The sequence below is a fragment of the Tamandua tetradactyla genome, chromosome 3, assembly GCF_023851605.1.
Source record: "Tamandua tetradactyla isolate mTamTet1 chromosome 3, mTamTet1.pri, whole genome shotgun sequence".
NCBI lineage: Eukaryota > Metazoa > Chordata > Mammalia > Pilosa > Myrmecophagidae > Tamandua > Tamandua tetradactyla.
In genome coordinates this window covers 88612553-88627576 of record NC_135329.1, presented here as the reverse complement: position 1 = coordinate 88627576, position 15024 = coordinate 88612553, and the positions used below count along the sequence as shown (strand labels likewise).

Sequence of the window (15024 nt, the reverse complement as noted above, 5' to 3'; positions counted from 1 at the left end):
TCTGGAGAATACTGACTGAGTTAGCAATAATTTGTGCTAAGTTATCTAGCAGAAGTGACATAGAGTTGGTTCTCAAGAATGAGTTAATGTAATCATCATTATTGTTATTTATATTTTCACAATATTTTACATACACTATAAGGCAACATGGATTTATAGAGGCAAGACTAATGATTATAAAAAGTATGCATCCACATAGGCAACAAGTTAAATAATGCAAGATAATTAAATAATATGCCAGCACAACCACAGACACTGTTCAACCCTCAAACCCTGAATGGAGGAAGGAAATAACACTGAGGTCCTCTCCCCAAATAGCATGCTGTATCTGGACGTTCACTCATAAAAATCACCACGTGATGGATGGATTCACCCTCAGTAGAAATAAACTGAGAGATTGCTTGTAAATGTGTAATTGAAGAGTTTGTGAACTCCCAGAACTCTATTCAAGGTGACCCATGTGTAATCTCAGGGATGCAGTGCTCGAAAATGATTGCAAATTAGTAAACTGAAACCTAATCAATTGCTTTGTACCTTGTGTAGAGAAAGCTCGTGTGCACAGAATGGGGATGGTCAGCATGAGATCTACCAAGGACAGCTCAAAGACTCAGGACCTGGCATTGTTATTCCAGCACTGTCCAGGGAAGATGGAGACTAAATGTGCGAAACACCTTCCACTCAAGAGAGAGTTGTTCTCTGTATGAGCAAGCTAGGGCTGAAGCACAGGAGAGCATGGGGGTTACAACTAAAAGCTTTGGGGTTCAAATCTGGTTTAAAATCCTGGCCTCTCTGCAAATTATGTAACCTTAGGTGTCTGTTGCCTCAAGGAGCCTCAGTTTCCTCCTCTATCCAATGCAGGTACTAATTATAAAATCATACTAGGCTTGTGCTGAGGATTAAATGAGAAACTGTAAAAAAGTATATTTTAATATTCTAGTGATATGAGAAATGCCACTCACACACTGGCCTCCAAGGGTGTCAGGTACTCAGCTGAACCCAACAGCCATCAGTAGATTCTAAGCATAGTGGCTCTGTGCGCTAACAGTACCTCTAACTTATGGATCTCTAACTTTTAGAGAACTCTGATCTGTAAAATTGTGGCTTAAAATGGCGTTTTATTGTCCACTCTACATGTTAAATATTTTGGACTTTGGACATTACCCATAAGAGACAGAGACCTTTTAAAAGGTTTAACAGAGTGACATATGGATCATGATTTCTATTTTGTAAACATATTTCTGGCAGTCAGTAGAAAGAAAGGTAGGAAGAGAGTGGAGAGATTAGAAGTGGAGCCAGTTTAGGGGGCCATCACCCAGGTCCAGGCTGAGCCTGAGGCCTCAAAATAAAAACTGAGATAGGGTGGATGAGGTTGAGGATAAAGCAGTTGAATGGAGACACAATAAAAGGTGAAATTGATGGAAGGTATGAATTAAAAATGATGGAAGAAGTAGAAAGAGGTGAGAAAGGAGGAGGATAAGCAGGAATTTGTGCATACTCAGCCTCAGGAAATTTTGGTGCAGGGTGGGTGAGACATGCACAGAGGCAAATTGCTACAGACACTTCAGAACACTGATTCTATCAATATTCTGGGAATGTAACAAGGAGGTTTGGGAATATTAGTTTGAAATTGAGGTGCTTGTTGATGTCCAAGTGAGACATTTAGTAGGCAGGTGAATGAATATAAATTCATGGAAAACACATATAGGTGCATGTGTGTGCTGTGTTTGTGTGTATCAGGAAAGGAGGCATCACTGAAATGCTACAGCAAATTCAAGTCAAATAGGGTCTGAGATATTCCATGGAAGTTAGCAATTTAATGAGAGATGGTTCAGTGAAATGAAAGAAGAAGAATCCAATGGCTGTGTATTGGGGAGGAAACGGAAAGGAGGAGTATCTTCCAGGACTGCTGTAATAGAGCACCATAGACTGGTTAGCTTAAACAATGGAAATTTATCACTTCATGGTCTTGGAGGCAAAAAGTTCAAAATCAAAGTGTCTGCAGGACCATGTCTTCTCCATTGTCTGTAGCATTCCAGGGTCTAATGATGCTCACTGGCAATCCACAACTCCATCTCTACCTCCATCACAGGCCACCTTTCACCTTCTGTTTCCTTCTCACCCCTACTACTGTGTCCAGATCTCTTCTGCTTATAAGGACTTGAGTCATATTTATTAAGACCCATCCTGACTCAGTTTGACCTCATCTTAAAAGAATTTTTGACCGTCTCATTTACAAATAAGTTCACACCCACAGGATGAGAGGTTAAGACTTGATCATGTCTTTGTGGAAGACACAATTCAATCTACATATGAGATTGAATGAGATGAAAGCGAATACTTACAATCCGCTGAAGAAATTTGGCTCTATAGAGAAGAAGGAAGTAACTAGTTTGGAAGATGGAGTTGAGGAAGAAGAGAGTCCTGAGCAGGCTAATGTAGAAAACAGAAAGAACTGGGAGACAGGAAGAAGTTGCAGGTGCTAGAAATAGAGGAAGAGCCTAGAGATAGCAGGACAAATAAGATTCAAAACACAGGTTGAATTATCAGCCACAAAGACAGGTGGGGAGATTCCTCAGGGCAAGAGGATGTCCACAGATAGTTTAACTTCTTGGTTACTCCTACTGATTGATGTTGAGCTTATTGTCAACAAAAACATCTACAAGATTTGCAATGGGAAATTCAATAATTATACAGGCAGGTACATAACTGAGTAAATGGACCAGAGTCAGAGAAAGCCATATGGAAAGAGAGATTCTGACACAATTTCACAGATGGCAAGAAAGAAGGGCCAACTTGGGTTGGCCATCGCCACGAATAAAGGACATGACAGTAGAAAGGAAAGAAAGAAAAGAAAGAAAGAAAGAAAGGAAGGAAGGAAGGAAGGAAGGAAGGAAGGAAGGAAGGAAGGAAGGAAGGAAGGAAAGAAAGAAAAAGAAAGAAAGGGAGGGAGGGAGGGAGGGAGGGAGGGAGGGAGGGAGAGAGAGAAGGAAGGAAGGAAGGAAGGAAGGAAGGAAGGAAGGAAGGAAGGAAGGAAGGGAGGGAGGGAGGGAGGGAGGGAGGGAGGGAGGGAGGGAGGGAGGGAGGGAGGGAGGGAGGGAGGAAGGAAGGAAGGAAGGAAGGAAGGAAGGAAGGAAGGAAGGAAGGGAGGGAGGGAGGGAGGGAGGAAGGAAGGAAGGAAGGAAGGGAGGAAAGAAAGAAAGAAAGAAAGAAAGAAAGAAAGAAAGAAAGAAAGAAAGAAAAGAAAAGAAAGAGACAAAGAAGAAACGACCGTACAAGCAGCTCAGGGGGAAAACACGAAGAGAGCTGTAGACATCCCGATCTGGTAAAGAAAATATGCAAAGCAGAAGAGCAAGGAAAAATCAAGTCTGTCAGTTCACACCACAATTGAGGAAGGGGTGCACCATTCCTGGAAGTACTGCAATACCAGGTCGATGAGTGGAGTGGACGGAGCAAGCTCCTATTCCATCTCCCTGCTCCAAAAATCCATTTAATATATTATCCTTGGATAGAGGACGTATCAGATATTAAACTGATAAGAACAGATACTACACTTGATCTTGGCCAAAAGGCTGAGAAGCGATGGAAGGCGATATTATTGCCAATGAACTGAGTTTGAGTTTCATGAACTTTAGATAGTCCGAGGACAGGAGCAGTTAATTTGCTGCAGAGAATCAGAGATACACAGTATATAGTTGAGAGGTTCTAAGTGGTGTTCAATCACAGGTGTGTGTTATACAACTCAACAGTTTCAACTGTGAATCTTCTACTTGCTTCTGGAATCCTCTTTCTTTACCAGTTGCAATCTAGAACAGGATCTTTTATGATGGTATGGAATGTTTCTTTCCTTCATATCCAGATCATACTCAACAAATTTTGACATTGAGAACTTTGGCTGTATTCCTATAACAAGGTATGATTTTGTGTTCTTATATCTACTTGAGAAGAGCTCTAGGGTTTCATGTTTCTAGAGCCTTTATAGAAGAGATGTAGTTTCTGAAATTTTAAAATATCGTCCAAATTGACTTTTCTTCCTCATGTTCCTTGTGCTAGGAATTGAAAGCAGCATTTCAGATACAATCTGATTACTGTAGGGCACAGTGGAATGTACGTATCTCCTCCTGTGTACTCTGTCTACATGAGCAGAGTCAAACTTACATTAGGTTTCTTTGACAGCAAATTAACCCCTTAACTCACTTTGTGCTGCCTCGCACCAAATTTCCTAGGTCTCAATCGGGACTTCTCATGAAGGAAGGAAAAAAGGATAGAAGTGCCTCTTAACCAAAGCAAGGATAGACTTATTGGCAAGCATCAACATAGCATTTTAGATTTGCAAAGTTGCTTGCAGGAATCCTGCTGGCCGTTCCCCTTCACAAGCCCTAGAAGGGCACCTGGAGTCGCTTGAGGCTAATCCACTCCTGTTCAGCAAGGGCTTCAAAGGGAGATGAAATCTTGAGATGCTGACATAATTTTCTCACTTCGTCTGCTTATGCATAATGTTTCATTTGTTAATTTTTAGTAACTAAGAGATGGAAGGAAATAAAGAGGAAAAAATAATCACACTAAACCATTTCTCTTAATAGACCAGTCATCTAATGACTCTACTAAAATAGGTTTGCAGAAGAGCAGTTAATCAAAATTCCTTGATGAAAATAAAGAGTTATACCTGACATTTTAATCTAAAGATACTCTAAAAAAGCCAGTGACACCACCTCTCCTCTGCGCCTATGAATATGGTGAAATCCCACGTTTCAGACAAACTAAGAAGAGACCGTATTGACTAACTCTGCATCTCACCCTTGCTCAAAGAGCAAATGTGAATATTTTTTCCCTATACTCTTGCTTTTTCCTTTGGGAAAAGGCATGGTTTTTGATGACCTCACGATTGTTCCTTGTGCCCATATAGCCTCCTTAACCTGGAATTGCTGACCCACCTGCTCATGCATATCAACAGTGGGCTTCCCTTTCTTATATTCCTTTTAAATAGTCTTTGTATTTCACATTTTTACTTCAAGTTTTACTGGGACTTTTGACAAAAATTTACTGAGTAACTCCTACGTCCCAATCAGTATGTTAGCTGTTCTGCATGCATCATCTATTCTGATTTACACAACAGTGTCAAATTGATATTATTATCTCCATTTGAGAGATAAGGAAACAAGCCAGAGTAACATCACCAGCATCACTGGTGGGTTGATATGATGGATCCAACCCACTAAAACATGTTGCCTTCCAATTGTACATATAATGGATCTTGTACATTGTTCCAAAGAGAGTCAAAGGTCATGAAGAGTCTGCCCTTAAATAGGGAGGTTCAAATCAAAGAGAAAGGAAAACAAGTCAGGACGCAGAAAACCAAATCTGCAGCCCAGGATGCCCTTCATATCACTAGGTGCTGCCTCATTTGCCTCATTTGCTTATGGCTAGAATCCACTGTCACCTGTACCCCCAAACGTACTAACCATTATTGTTTTGATATGTTTGTAGCATACCTGTCACTCACAGATAGAATTAAGCCTGACCTTACTTTCAACATGACCCTGGGGCATGAACAAATGTGTATGCTACACTTGAGGTCCAGATAAGGAGCTGCTGGCTGAAGGCTAAACATAATCCTCAGGTGTGATTTATTGGCCAGTACAATGTTGGCACCTATTTATTTTTTATTTTTTCATTTTTAATAATTTTAAATTCATTGCCAACATTTAAAGTTTGAAAAGTTTCACACTGATGTTTCAGACTGATCCACTGGCCCTACATTTGTGAATGGCATAATTACATGTTGCTAATGGTTACAGCTTTCCCCTTTAGGAAGGACATGAGCATTCACCAACTCTCTTTTTTTTTGTTTTTTTTGTTTGTTTGTTTTTTTCATGGGCAGGCACTGGGAATTGAACCCGGGTCCTCGGGCATAGCAGGCAAGCACTCTTACCTGCTGAGCCACCGTGGCCTGCCCCAACTCTCTTTTTTTAACCTGAACTAAAGTTGTGTGTCAGGCCCCATTTATCATCTTACATGGAAAATGTGTTTCACTAATTTTTATTGCCTTCCTGACCCATGGAGGTATTTGAATTTGTATCTACTGTATTAAGCAACTTTGGAGAGGACCTAACTTTTTTTTAAGTTTTCAGATGAAAAATTATTCTTAGTAATGTGTCTCTCACTGGCAAATGAAATAGAAAGCTTTTTTCTTTGCTATTTGTAAGAGGTATTTTATTCTTATAGTGCTATTAGTATATCACGACACTTTGATACAAGTTCATGAAATTGACGGAGACAAGATGCCAAGGTGTGCAAGACAGACAGTAGTTAACATTGATGGGCAGACTTCAGAATCAACCATTTTCACCTTGAAAATGAAAATGGAGAGAAGTAAAGTCCTATAGGAATACATAGTTTCTTTAGGATAGGATCTGGGTTTGGTTTCCTTTTCACTTTGGCTGCTTGGACTTTGCTTTTAAATCTCTGATTGAAAAAATATTGGAATATAAATACTTACATTTTATTAAGTAGCTATCCAGCATTCGAAGATGTGCTTTCAACCAAAAATAAAACCTTATCCCAGATCCTCTGAATGGCTGCCATATACTAGTCTTCGAATTACAGATATTAGAGAATGCATTTCCTTACATTTTTGATAACAAGATCCTATAGAATATTAGTGCAGGTGAACATTTGACTTATATAAAACCAAGATGAATCGATAGAGTTGTGTTTTCTCTAAACCTCAAGAGTTGGATACCAAATCTTAAAATTTAATTTTTCACAATGTGCCGTGTAGTGTGAGATCTCCAATAAGGGAATAATGGCTGGAAATATAAAAAGATGAATTGATTTGCCCAAGACTACAGGGTGCAGGACAAACTAAAATAAGAGTCCCCACTACCATTTTTTGAGCATTTACTATAGCACAAGCAACATGCTAAGTGATTTCCTATATGATCCCATTATTTTCTCAATAAGGCTGTAGTGTCAGTGCTTTGTTATCTCAATATTAAAATTGAGCACACTAAGTATCTCAGAAATAAGTGTTTGCTCCAGCTAGCACTTATTCCAGAACAAATCTAGGATTCTAATGTTGTGTCCTTAAAGCAGTTCATCATACTACCTGAAGACCTGTCATGCTACCCCAATTAATAATTCAGAATGTTGTTTTCCTTCTCTGTAAACCCTGAGCCATAGATGTCATTCAAGTAGATGATGAAATGCAATGTTGATTTTGAGAGTTTCTGGTGTGATTCTTTGACGTCTTTGCGCTTACAGAGAGAAAACCAATACTTATCTACTCCTCTGTGATTTTGTGATCAAATTATTGCATCAAAGTATACTTTTTCTTGAATATCTGTGCGTGAACCTGTGATACCCAATCCCTATGTTCAGGCCTGCTGTTCTAGCTTGTGCTCAGGCGATGCAGTGCTTTGAGTCTGGCTGACCCATTTGCGATTCTCAGATGGCCTGACCCTGACTCAGTTCCACTCAGTTTAACATAGTTTTATTACATGTAAACTAAATCTAGATATCGGACCTAGATTTTGGGAATTTGGGGGATACCAGGACCATGACATTTTCCCTGTCCCTTCTGCCATGTGATCACAGGCAAGTTATCTAATATCTCTGAGCTTCAATTTTCTTTAGAAATGATGATAAAGATACTCACAGTATAGGGCTGTTGAATGGAAATAAATGTGAAATTCATTTTCCATTCCAAGCCAATTTCTTATCTCCAAGTTTTGCTCTCGGCCAAATGAAACTCTTACTATCAGTCCAAAAACACAACTTAAAACAATGGAAAAACACAATGACTTAAGCTCATTCATTTTAAACTCTCCTGTCAAAGTATGAGTGACACATTCCTTACTGGCATAATTAACAGAAGCAAAGTTAGAGTCCTTAACTACACTAGAGTTTTAAAAAGCAAAACACAATGAAAAGCAAGCAACAAGCCAAGATAAAGACTTGTTTTTACCTTGAGTGAAAAGGTGATAAGGAACATTCAAAGCTGATTAAAGCCTGTTGGCAGGAGGATGAAACAAGTCCTCAGAGTGATTTCAAGTGGGATTTGTGATGTCTATTTCAAGTTAGTTCCGGAGATAACTGATCATTTTCGGGGAAAGAGAGGTGATGTTTAAACTCACATTAGTGCTACATTGGACAGGTGGGACGCTTTTTGATACAGCAAGCAGCAGCAGTCCTGGGAAACTATCTGTGCTTCTGGAAAGACATTTAGAGAAGTGAAATCCGCTTGTTTTTGGAAGCTGGTCATAGGCTTTGTAATTGGCATTCCTGCCTCTCACACATCCTTGTGAGATGTAAGGCTTTCTGCTATCCCCTTTGGATCCCAGCCCTGCTGAAACCACCAAGATCACTTCTGAGAAGAGAGGTTGGGCAGACAAGTCCCTTAGATGATCCCCATTGTTTCCTTTTTTTTTTTTTTTTTCTTAAATTTATGTTTTGCAGGACAAATGATACTGGCTTTCTTTCCTTCAAAGACCACTTGCCTGTCACTCAGATAGTTATCACTGATACCAACAGATCAAACTCAGAAGCTGCTTGGAGAATTGGTCCCTTGCGTTGCTATGGTGACCGTGAGTACTAAACCAAAAGAAGTTCTCTCTCTGCATTACATAAGCACAAGATGTTTTTATTCCCTTATCCCATTTCCCTGCAGTGGCCCCAGTCTTGAAAATTAGTCACATGCCCAGAGCTTTTCTATTCCCCATTCCAAAGCAATGAACCATGCTCAAGGATTTTCTCATTTACAGGACACTTCTGGAATGCTGTCTCATTTTATACAGAAGCCTCTTACCTCCACTTTCCTACCTTCCATGCGGAGTTCAGTGCTGATATTTCCTTCTTTTTTAAAACCACGGCATTATCTGGAGTTTTCCTAGAAAACCTTGGCATTAAAGACTTCATCCGCCTTGAAATAAGCTGTAAGTGCCATCATTTATGAATTTAATGTACCTAGTCAAGAGAACACATTGTAGTCTTACCTTTGACACAGACAGCTGGTGGATATTTGAACCATCAGTTTAAACTCACTGGACATCTGTAAAGTCAGGGGTGATAATTTCTAGGATTTGTTCTAATGCTTTCTGGTTTATTGTCACTTATCAATATCTAATTAAGCAGTCATTCTCTCTTCAAAATAGTGCATTTCAAAAACTTTCATAAATAATTATTACAAGTGTCCATTATCTGACCCAATATGATTCCTTACGTCTGAATTTAAGCTGTCATGCTACGAAACATTTTCTTTAAATTTACATGAAAAGCTGATGAGTTATTATTGTGCATTCTACTCTATTCAAGTGTTTTTTGTTGTTGTTGTGCTTTGCTCCCAAAGCAATTCCCTGACTTGCTTCCCACTATTGATCAGAATCCCCTTGGTTACTCTACCACTCCACTGTGAACAATGGCGGAGCCAATGAATTTGACTCCTGGAGTGGGTCAGCTTTTCACACTCCTTCCCTTTTATACATATTACATTCAGTGATAGTCATGAAGCAAAATGAAAAATCACAGAAATTCATAGAGTGAAATTTTTGATCATTGAACTGTATATGTAATCCTGCCAACAAGAATAGATTACAGTACAAAAAAGGAAAGAAAATGTAAAGAAGTAATACTTTAAATTAGATTAATGTATTTTGCATAGAGATGGAAGAAACATCCCTACATATCAGTTTGTTTCACTAATAATAATGATAATGACAATATTAAAATTTCACTTCCTGAGCCTTAGTTTCTGCAAGTTTGTCAATGAATTCAGCAAAATTGAAAATGAGACTATAGTCTGGTTGGTCCACCTGTCTTCTCTCATACTGATCAAAAAATGGTTTTTATTAATTTTATATTTTAAAATCTTATTTCATATGAAGATTAAATGCACAAATATCTGCCTCAGCACCACAGAGATTCATAAAAATTCCATTTCACAAGAAATTTCAATACTGCCCAATGTCTTTTTTACAGGGCCATTTTTAACAACTTTCAAATATGTCTACATTTGAAGATTTTCCACTGAAATATTTTTAACAGAAAATCCGTCTTAGATTTCTTCTGTATTTGGTGCAAACTTACAAAGTTTCTAAGGGTTTGGAATGACTTGAGTCCTCTTTGGGTGCAATTTGTGTTTCCAATCCCTGCGTCCCTATGAAGCCATCTGTTTAAACATTAGATTTGAGTTAAGCAATGATAGCACAGCAACTGTAAAGATGAAAAAATGAAAACTTGAGTCCTGACACTCAAACACATATAGTTGGGTCCGCATGTTCAAGGGCCAAAGTATATCCAGGATTCTTTGTTAATTTCCACATAGAACACAATATTGGGTAAGTCATAAAATGTGCTACTTTGAAGACTCCTTATACACAGTTAAAACTGAACTGTAACTCAGCACTTGTTGAAACTTAGACCACTCCGTCAGTTTTTTGGGTAGGGGGCATATATCACTGTCACTATCTGGAATTGCTGGTGATGATGATGATGATGATGATGATGGTGATGATGGTGATGATGAGAAAGATGAATTTTAGTCATTTTGTTATTGTTAATAGATTCTGTAAATTCAGTGCACCCCCTTATTTCTTCACAGGGTGAGCTGCTCTAAACAACTTGCCCTCTGTAAACCTTTGACTGTAAAGACTTGTGCTTGCCATCGGGTGTCCCATCTATCAGTGTCTAAGTGGATTTTTCCCATAGCCTGATAGAGGCAATTGATCATATCACTATAATGAAATGACTGCATGAAATCCCCTTGAAAGGGGAAGTCATGTTTTAGCAATAAGAAAACGTGGAAATTCGAGAGCTCCAGGGAAAGAGACAAAAGTGCTGGCTGGAGGAGATGGGGGATGGTATTTGTTTAAGTGCCTTGCAAATCATCCAGCAGCTAAGTGTTTCTTTTGCAGTTACAGCACAATACCTACAAGGAAGGAGATCTTTCTAAGTGGTAGTTTTAACTTCCTTTTACTCCAGTGATTTAGACTATTAATGGGAGGAAGCTCTTGTGGCTTTGGTGTGAAATAGGATCGCTTATATGTATCTTGGCCAGGCTCTGAAAATGTGGCGCTGAGTGCCAACCATTTCATAATATGATATAATAACCTTAATGTAAATTTAATAAAATCCGACCTTACAGCCTTCTGATTCATTAAAGCAGCAGATAAATGTCATGGTGTATTATCACAAGGTAATGAGGGCTGATTTAGTGTTAATTACATATCAATGTCTAATTTGTTCATACTTTGTGGCTCTGTATTTTGTCCTCTGGGTTGTACAAAGAGTGCTTTTAATGGAAGTTGACATTAAATTTGACAAAAATTTAAAATCCATCGATGTAATTGTTCGCTGTACACATTTGTGACTCAGATAGGAGAACATATACTTGGCAACGCAAAAAACTTTGTATAACAATTTTGAGAGTTCAAGGCCTTGCATTTTTGAAATTATTTTACTTTATTGTTGTTATTATTATTATTAATACTTAAAGAGAAAAAAAAACAAATTGAAGGGGCGATTTTGCATTCCTCCTTAGCAATTACACTGATGCTATGCTTTTTAGGCCGATGGAATTTTTACCCTAAAGCGTTCATAGCAAGAAACCTGTACAGATCAGCTGCTTGGAAGGAAATGGCCTTTTAACAGATGCAGTGGCTCAGAATAGATTCTGCTCCCATCCCCAAGGAGAGTTCTTCTATAACTATCTGAACAGGAGCGCCTGAAGTTGATATATCCAATTTATTGGGTGGGAACAACAAGTTTTCATGATTTTTTCTGTCCATCACCTTCTGGGTCATTTCTAGCCAACACATTTGGATTTTGTTACCTTAGAGTTAATCAGCATCAAAAAAAAAAAAAAAAAAAAAAAAAAGAACCTTCCCAATGTTCTCAAGTCTTAGTCAATGTGTTTCAAATTGAACTTAGAAAGACATTAGCTATTTTGACAATTGTATCACAAAAGATGTGCAGTGAGTCAAGATTTTAGAATCAAATGTGGATTCATATTTCTGTTCCTCCAAGCTGAATTGGGAACCATCCTTTGACATCCTCCACCCCTTCAGTACTGCCAGGATTTGCCAAAACCCTCATATCCACCAGATATATTTGGTTACAATTGCCAGAAAACCTTATCTGAACTGCAGACCCACAATGGAAATTTCCTGTTACTGGAACATGTCCCTGTAAATCTTGAGGTGGGACCTCGTATAGGTCTAGTTCAATTTGGCAGTTTTACAGTGTTATCAGTGATCTAACGCCTCTGTCTCTATTCTGACTTCTGAATATTAACTTCAGTCTAAAGCTAGCTCTCTCTCATGGGAGAGCTACGACATAGACAGTTGGGTATCGCCTCTTCCCCAGCCTTCCCTGAGATGCTTGAGCCTTCTGAAGACCCAAACCAATGACTGTGACCAGGCAAGGAGGATTGCAGCTTAGATTATGCCAGGGCCAACCCCTAGACCTTACCCTGGGGATGGCTTTCCCTAAACTCCATGGACAAGGTGAAGGAGAATGTGGTTCCCAAAGCACAGGCTGGGTATTGTTAGAAAGGGAATGGGGAGGGGGAGATTCCCCTGAACCTGTGGTCAGATGAGAATATATAATATATTTAAAATTCCTGGAAAGGGGCAAGGAGCCAATAAATGGCTATTCTTATTCTAGTCATATGAGAAGTGTTATTATTATTGTTGTTGAATATAGTTGTAGTGTCAGTACTGTTTGCTGTGAGCTGTTAGAGGATTTGCCACTATCGCATTCTCTTAGTGACGGAAATATAAGCTTTTCCATGTCTTATTCTAATTCCCTTGCTACTTTCTGATAATGCTAGTTCAATCTCTTAAACATTTCAATGTTAACTAAATGGAAACAAAAGCAAAAATTTTGTGAGTTGCTCAGTGAGAATGGGATAAAATCGATATGATTTTACATATGCACTATACAACATAGTATACTATAATATACTATACTATAGCATATACATGCATGTACGCAATTAAGTTTTGGTTTTCAGAGTCGTCATACCAAGAATATTACAAAATATGATGTTAACTAAAGATAACTTCCTAGGAGAATAGCAAAATGTAATGATATTAAGTATATTCTTGCTAAACTTGTTGAGTGATTATTCTATGCCAGACCGTGTACTAAATAACTTACCTTCATTTCATTTTCAAGCAATCCTATCTATGCTCTTTATTGTATTGTACCAATATAATCCTTCGCCCTACATGCAGATGAGGAAACTCATTTACAGAGAAGCAGCACCCCATAGAAGTCATCAGCTCCTGAAGGGCAGAATCCAGGATTCAATCAGTTCTCCCAGCTCCTTAGAACAATTCCCCCTATCTGCTTTGCAAAACTGCCTGAAAAATCCATAATATTAGAGCTGCAAGGGAACATAGAATCATTTTCCTTTAAGTTTTGAGGTATAGGATATCCAGGAACCCCCTAAATTTTATGTAAAATTGTACTGTACTTTTTCTGGGGATGGAAACCTTAACTGTCATCAAATGCACAATCTCCATATCTCCAAAAAAAACTTAAACAGGTTTAATTCAGTCTATGTTCCTCCTTTTACAGGTAAACACACTGAAAGTCAGAGAGATCAGGTGACTAATTTTAAGTCTTGCAACTTCTTTTTTCCATATATGGCCCCTGAAAGCTCTCCCTACTCGACACTAGGTAGAGGTTGAGAACACAGAAATGGAAGCCATGTCAGAAATGAAAGTCACCTGGAGTAGTAGGACAGCGTGGAAACTAGGAAGAATTCTCTGTTGGGAATAACGCCCAATTCTTCCTTTCCAAATCATGAAGAACTGCATAGAGAAGTTTCCCTTGGAAGCTTTACTTGCCTTTCCCTTCTTCCCCCTATGCCTCCCAACTCCCATGGCCCAATGCCGTTAGGAAATCTCCTTCTTGTCTTCTAGGATTACTGAGTAGGTGACTCGCCTTTAGGACTTCCTGAAGAATTTTATCAATCTTCTTCAAGTAAACTGTAATCACATCGTGTTTCATGCATCTCTGAATTCTCAGAGACTTGCAAAGATATGACTCGATAAAAACCTGTTGGAAGGCTGAGGCGATGCATTACTTTAGCTTGAACCGCATAGGAGCAGGAATGGGGAAAGTCGAGGTCAGAGGGCAAGTTCGTGAAAGAGACAGAGCTTTAAGTGGTCTTCTGCCTTCCTCCCAACCAGAGATTGGGCTGTATCATCTCCTCCTGCATGTTGAGTGTGGGCTTAGTTTCACCTTCCCCACAAGTTCTTCCTCCACAAAGTCACTAGTTGATGCTGGGTGTATCATTTTTCGACTTACTTCCTTCAATTTTTTTCAAGCATCTATGTTTGTTATATATTTTTAACTTGACAGAATGTTTAACTGAACGTTACACCTTTGGGTGCAGGTGTTATATTGTAGGAAGGAGGTTTAAAATGTGAGCCACCTTGGATGGATTCAAATCGGGACTCTGCCTCATCCCAGTTCAGACAGTTTATTTAATTATCTCTGTCTTCTTACAACTTCAGTTGTAAGAGCAAAATAATATTCGTCTCATAAATCTGTGGTGAAATTTAGTGAGTTGGCTGATGAAAAATGCTTAGAAGAATATCTGGCTCATGGAAAACACTCAAAAAATATTAGCTATTATTATTGTATTTCACTGATTCCCCCAAGTTCCAAAAAGAATGGGTAGAACTCAGTAGATATTTAATAGTTACTTGAATTAATTTAAACGAATACAAAAGATTTTCCAGAGAGCTTTATATCTTGGTATAAAACTTAATACCCTGTGGGGCGGGCCACGGTGGCTCAGCAGGCAAGAATGCTTGCCTGCCATGCCAGAGGACCCGGGTTCGATTCCAGTGCCTGCCCATGTAAAAAAAAAAAAAAAAATACTTAATACCCTGTGAAGAGAGCTTCAAAAGTGCATGTAGTATGCATACTGTAACAATGATTACTTGAATATACTTCTGATTTGGTGAGAGCCTCAGGTGTGCAAGGCATGGGTGTACAATAAATGAGGCACTGAGA

The 15024-nt window shown here is 38.8% G+C and overlaps 1 protein-coding gene and 1 non-coding gene across 6 annotated transcripts in view; one reads left to right on the top strand and one right to left on the bottom strand.

The window, feature by feature from the left end:
• The window catches only part of CNTNAP5 (contactin associated protein family member 5), an 818968-nt gene that overhangs the window by 674311 nt on the left and 129633 nt on the right, over positions 1-15024 (top strand). For all 5 annotated transcript variants that reach the window (XM_077153509.1, XM_077153505.1, XM_077153506.1 and 2 more), the window contains 2 exons: positions 8455-8582; positions 8760-8930. In XM_077153509.1, coding sequence (XP_077009624.1) covers positions 8455-8582; positions 8760-8930 — 299 coding nt within the window. The remainder of the gene's footprint in view (positions 1-8454; positions 8583-8759; positions 8931-15024) is intronic.
• On the bottom strand, positions 3391-3581 carry LOC143678607 (U2 spliceosomal RNA). Its single transcript, XR_013173386.1, has one exon. It is a non-coding gene; the product is annotated as a U2 spliceosomal RNA (small nuclear RNA).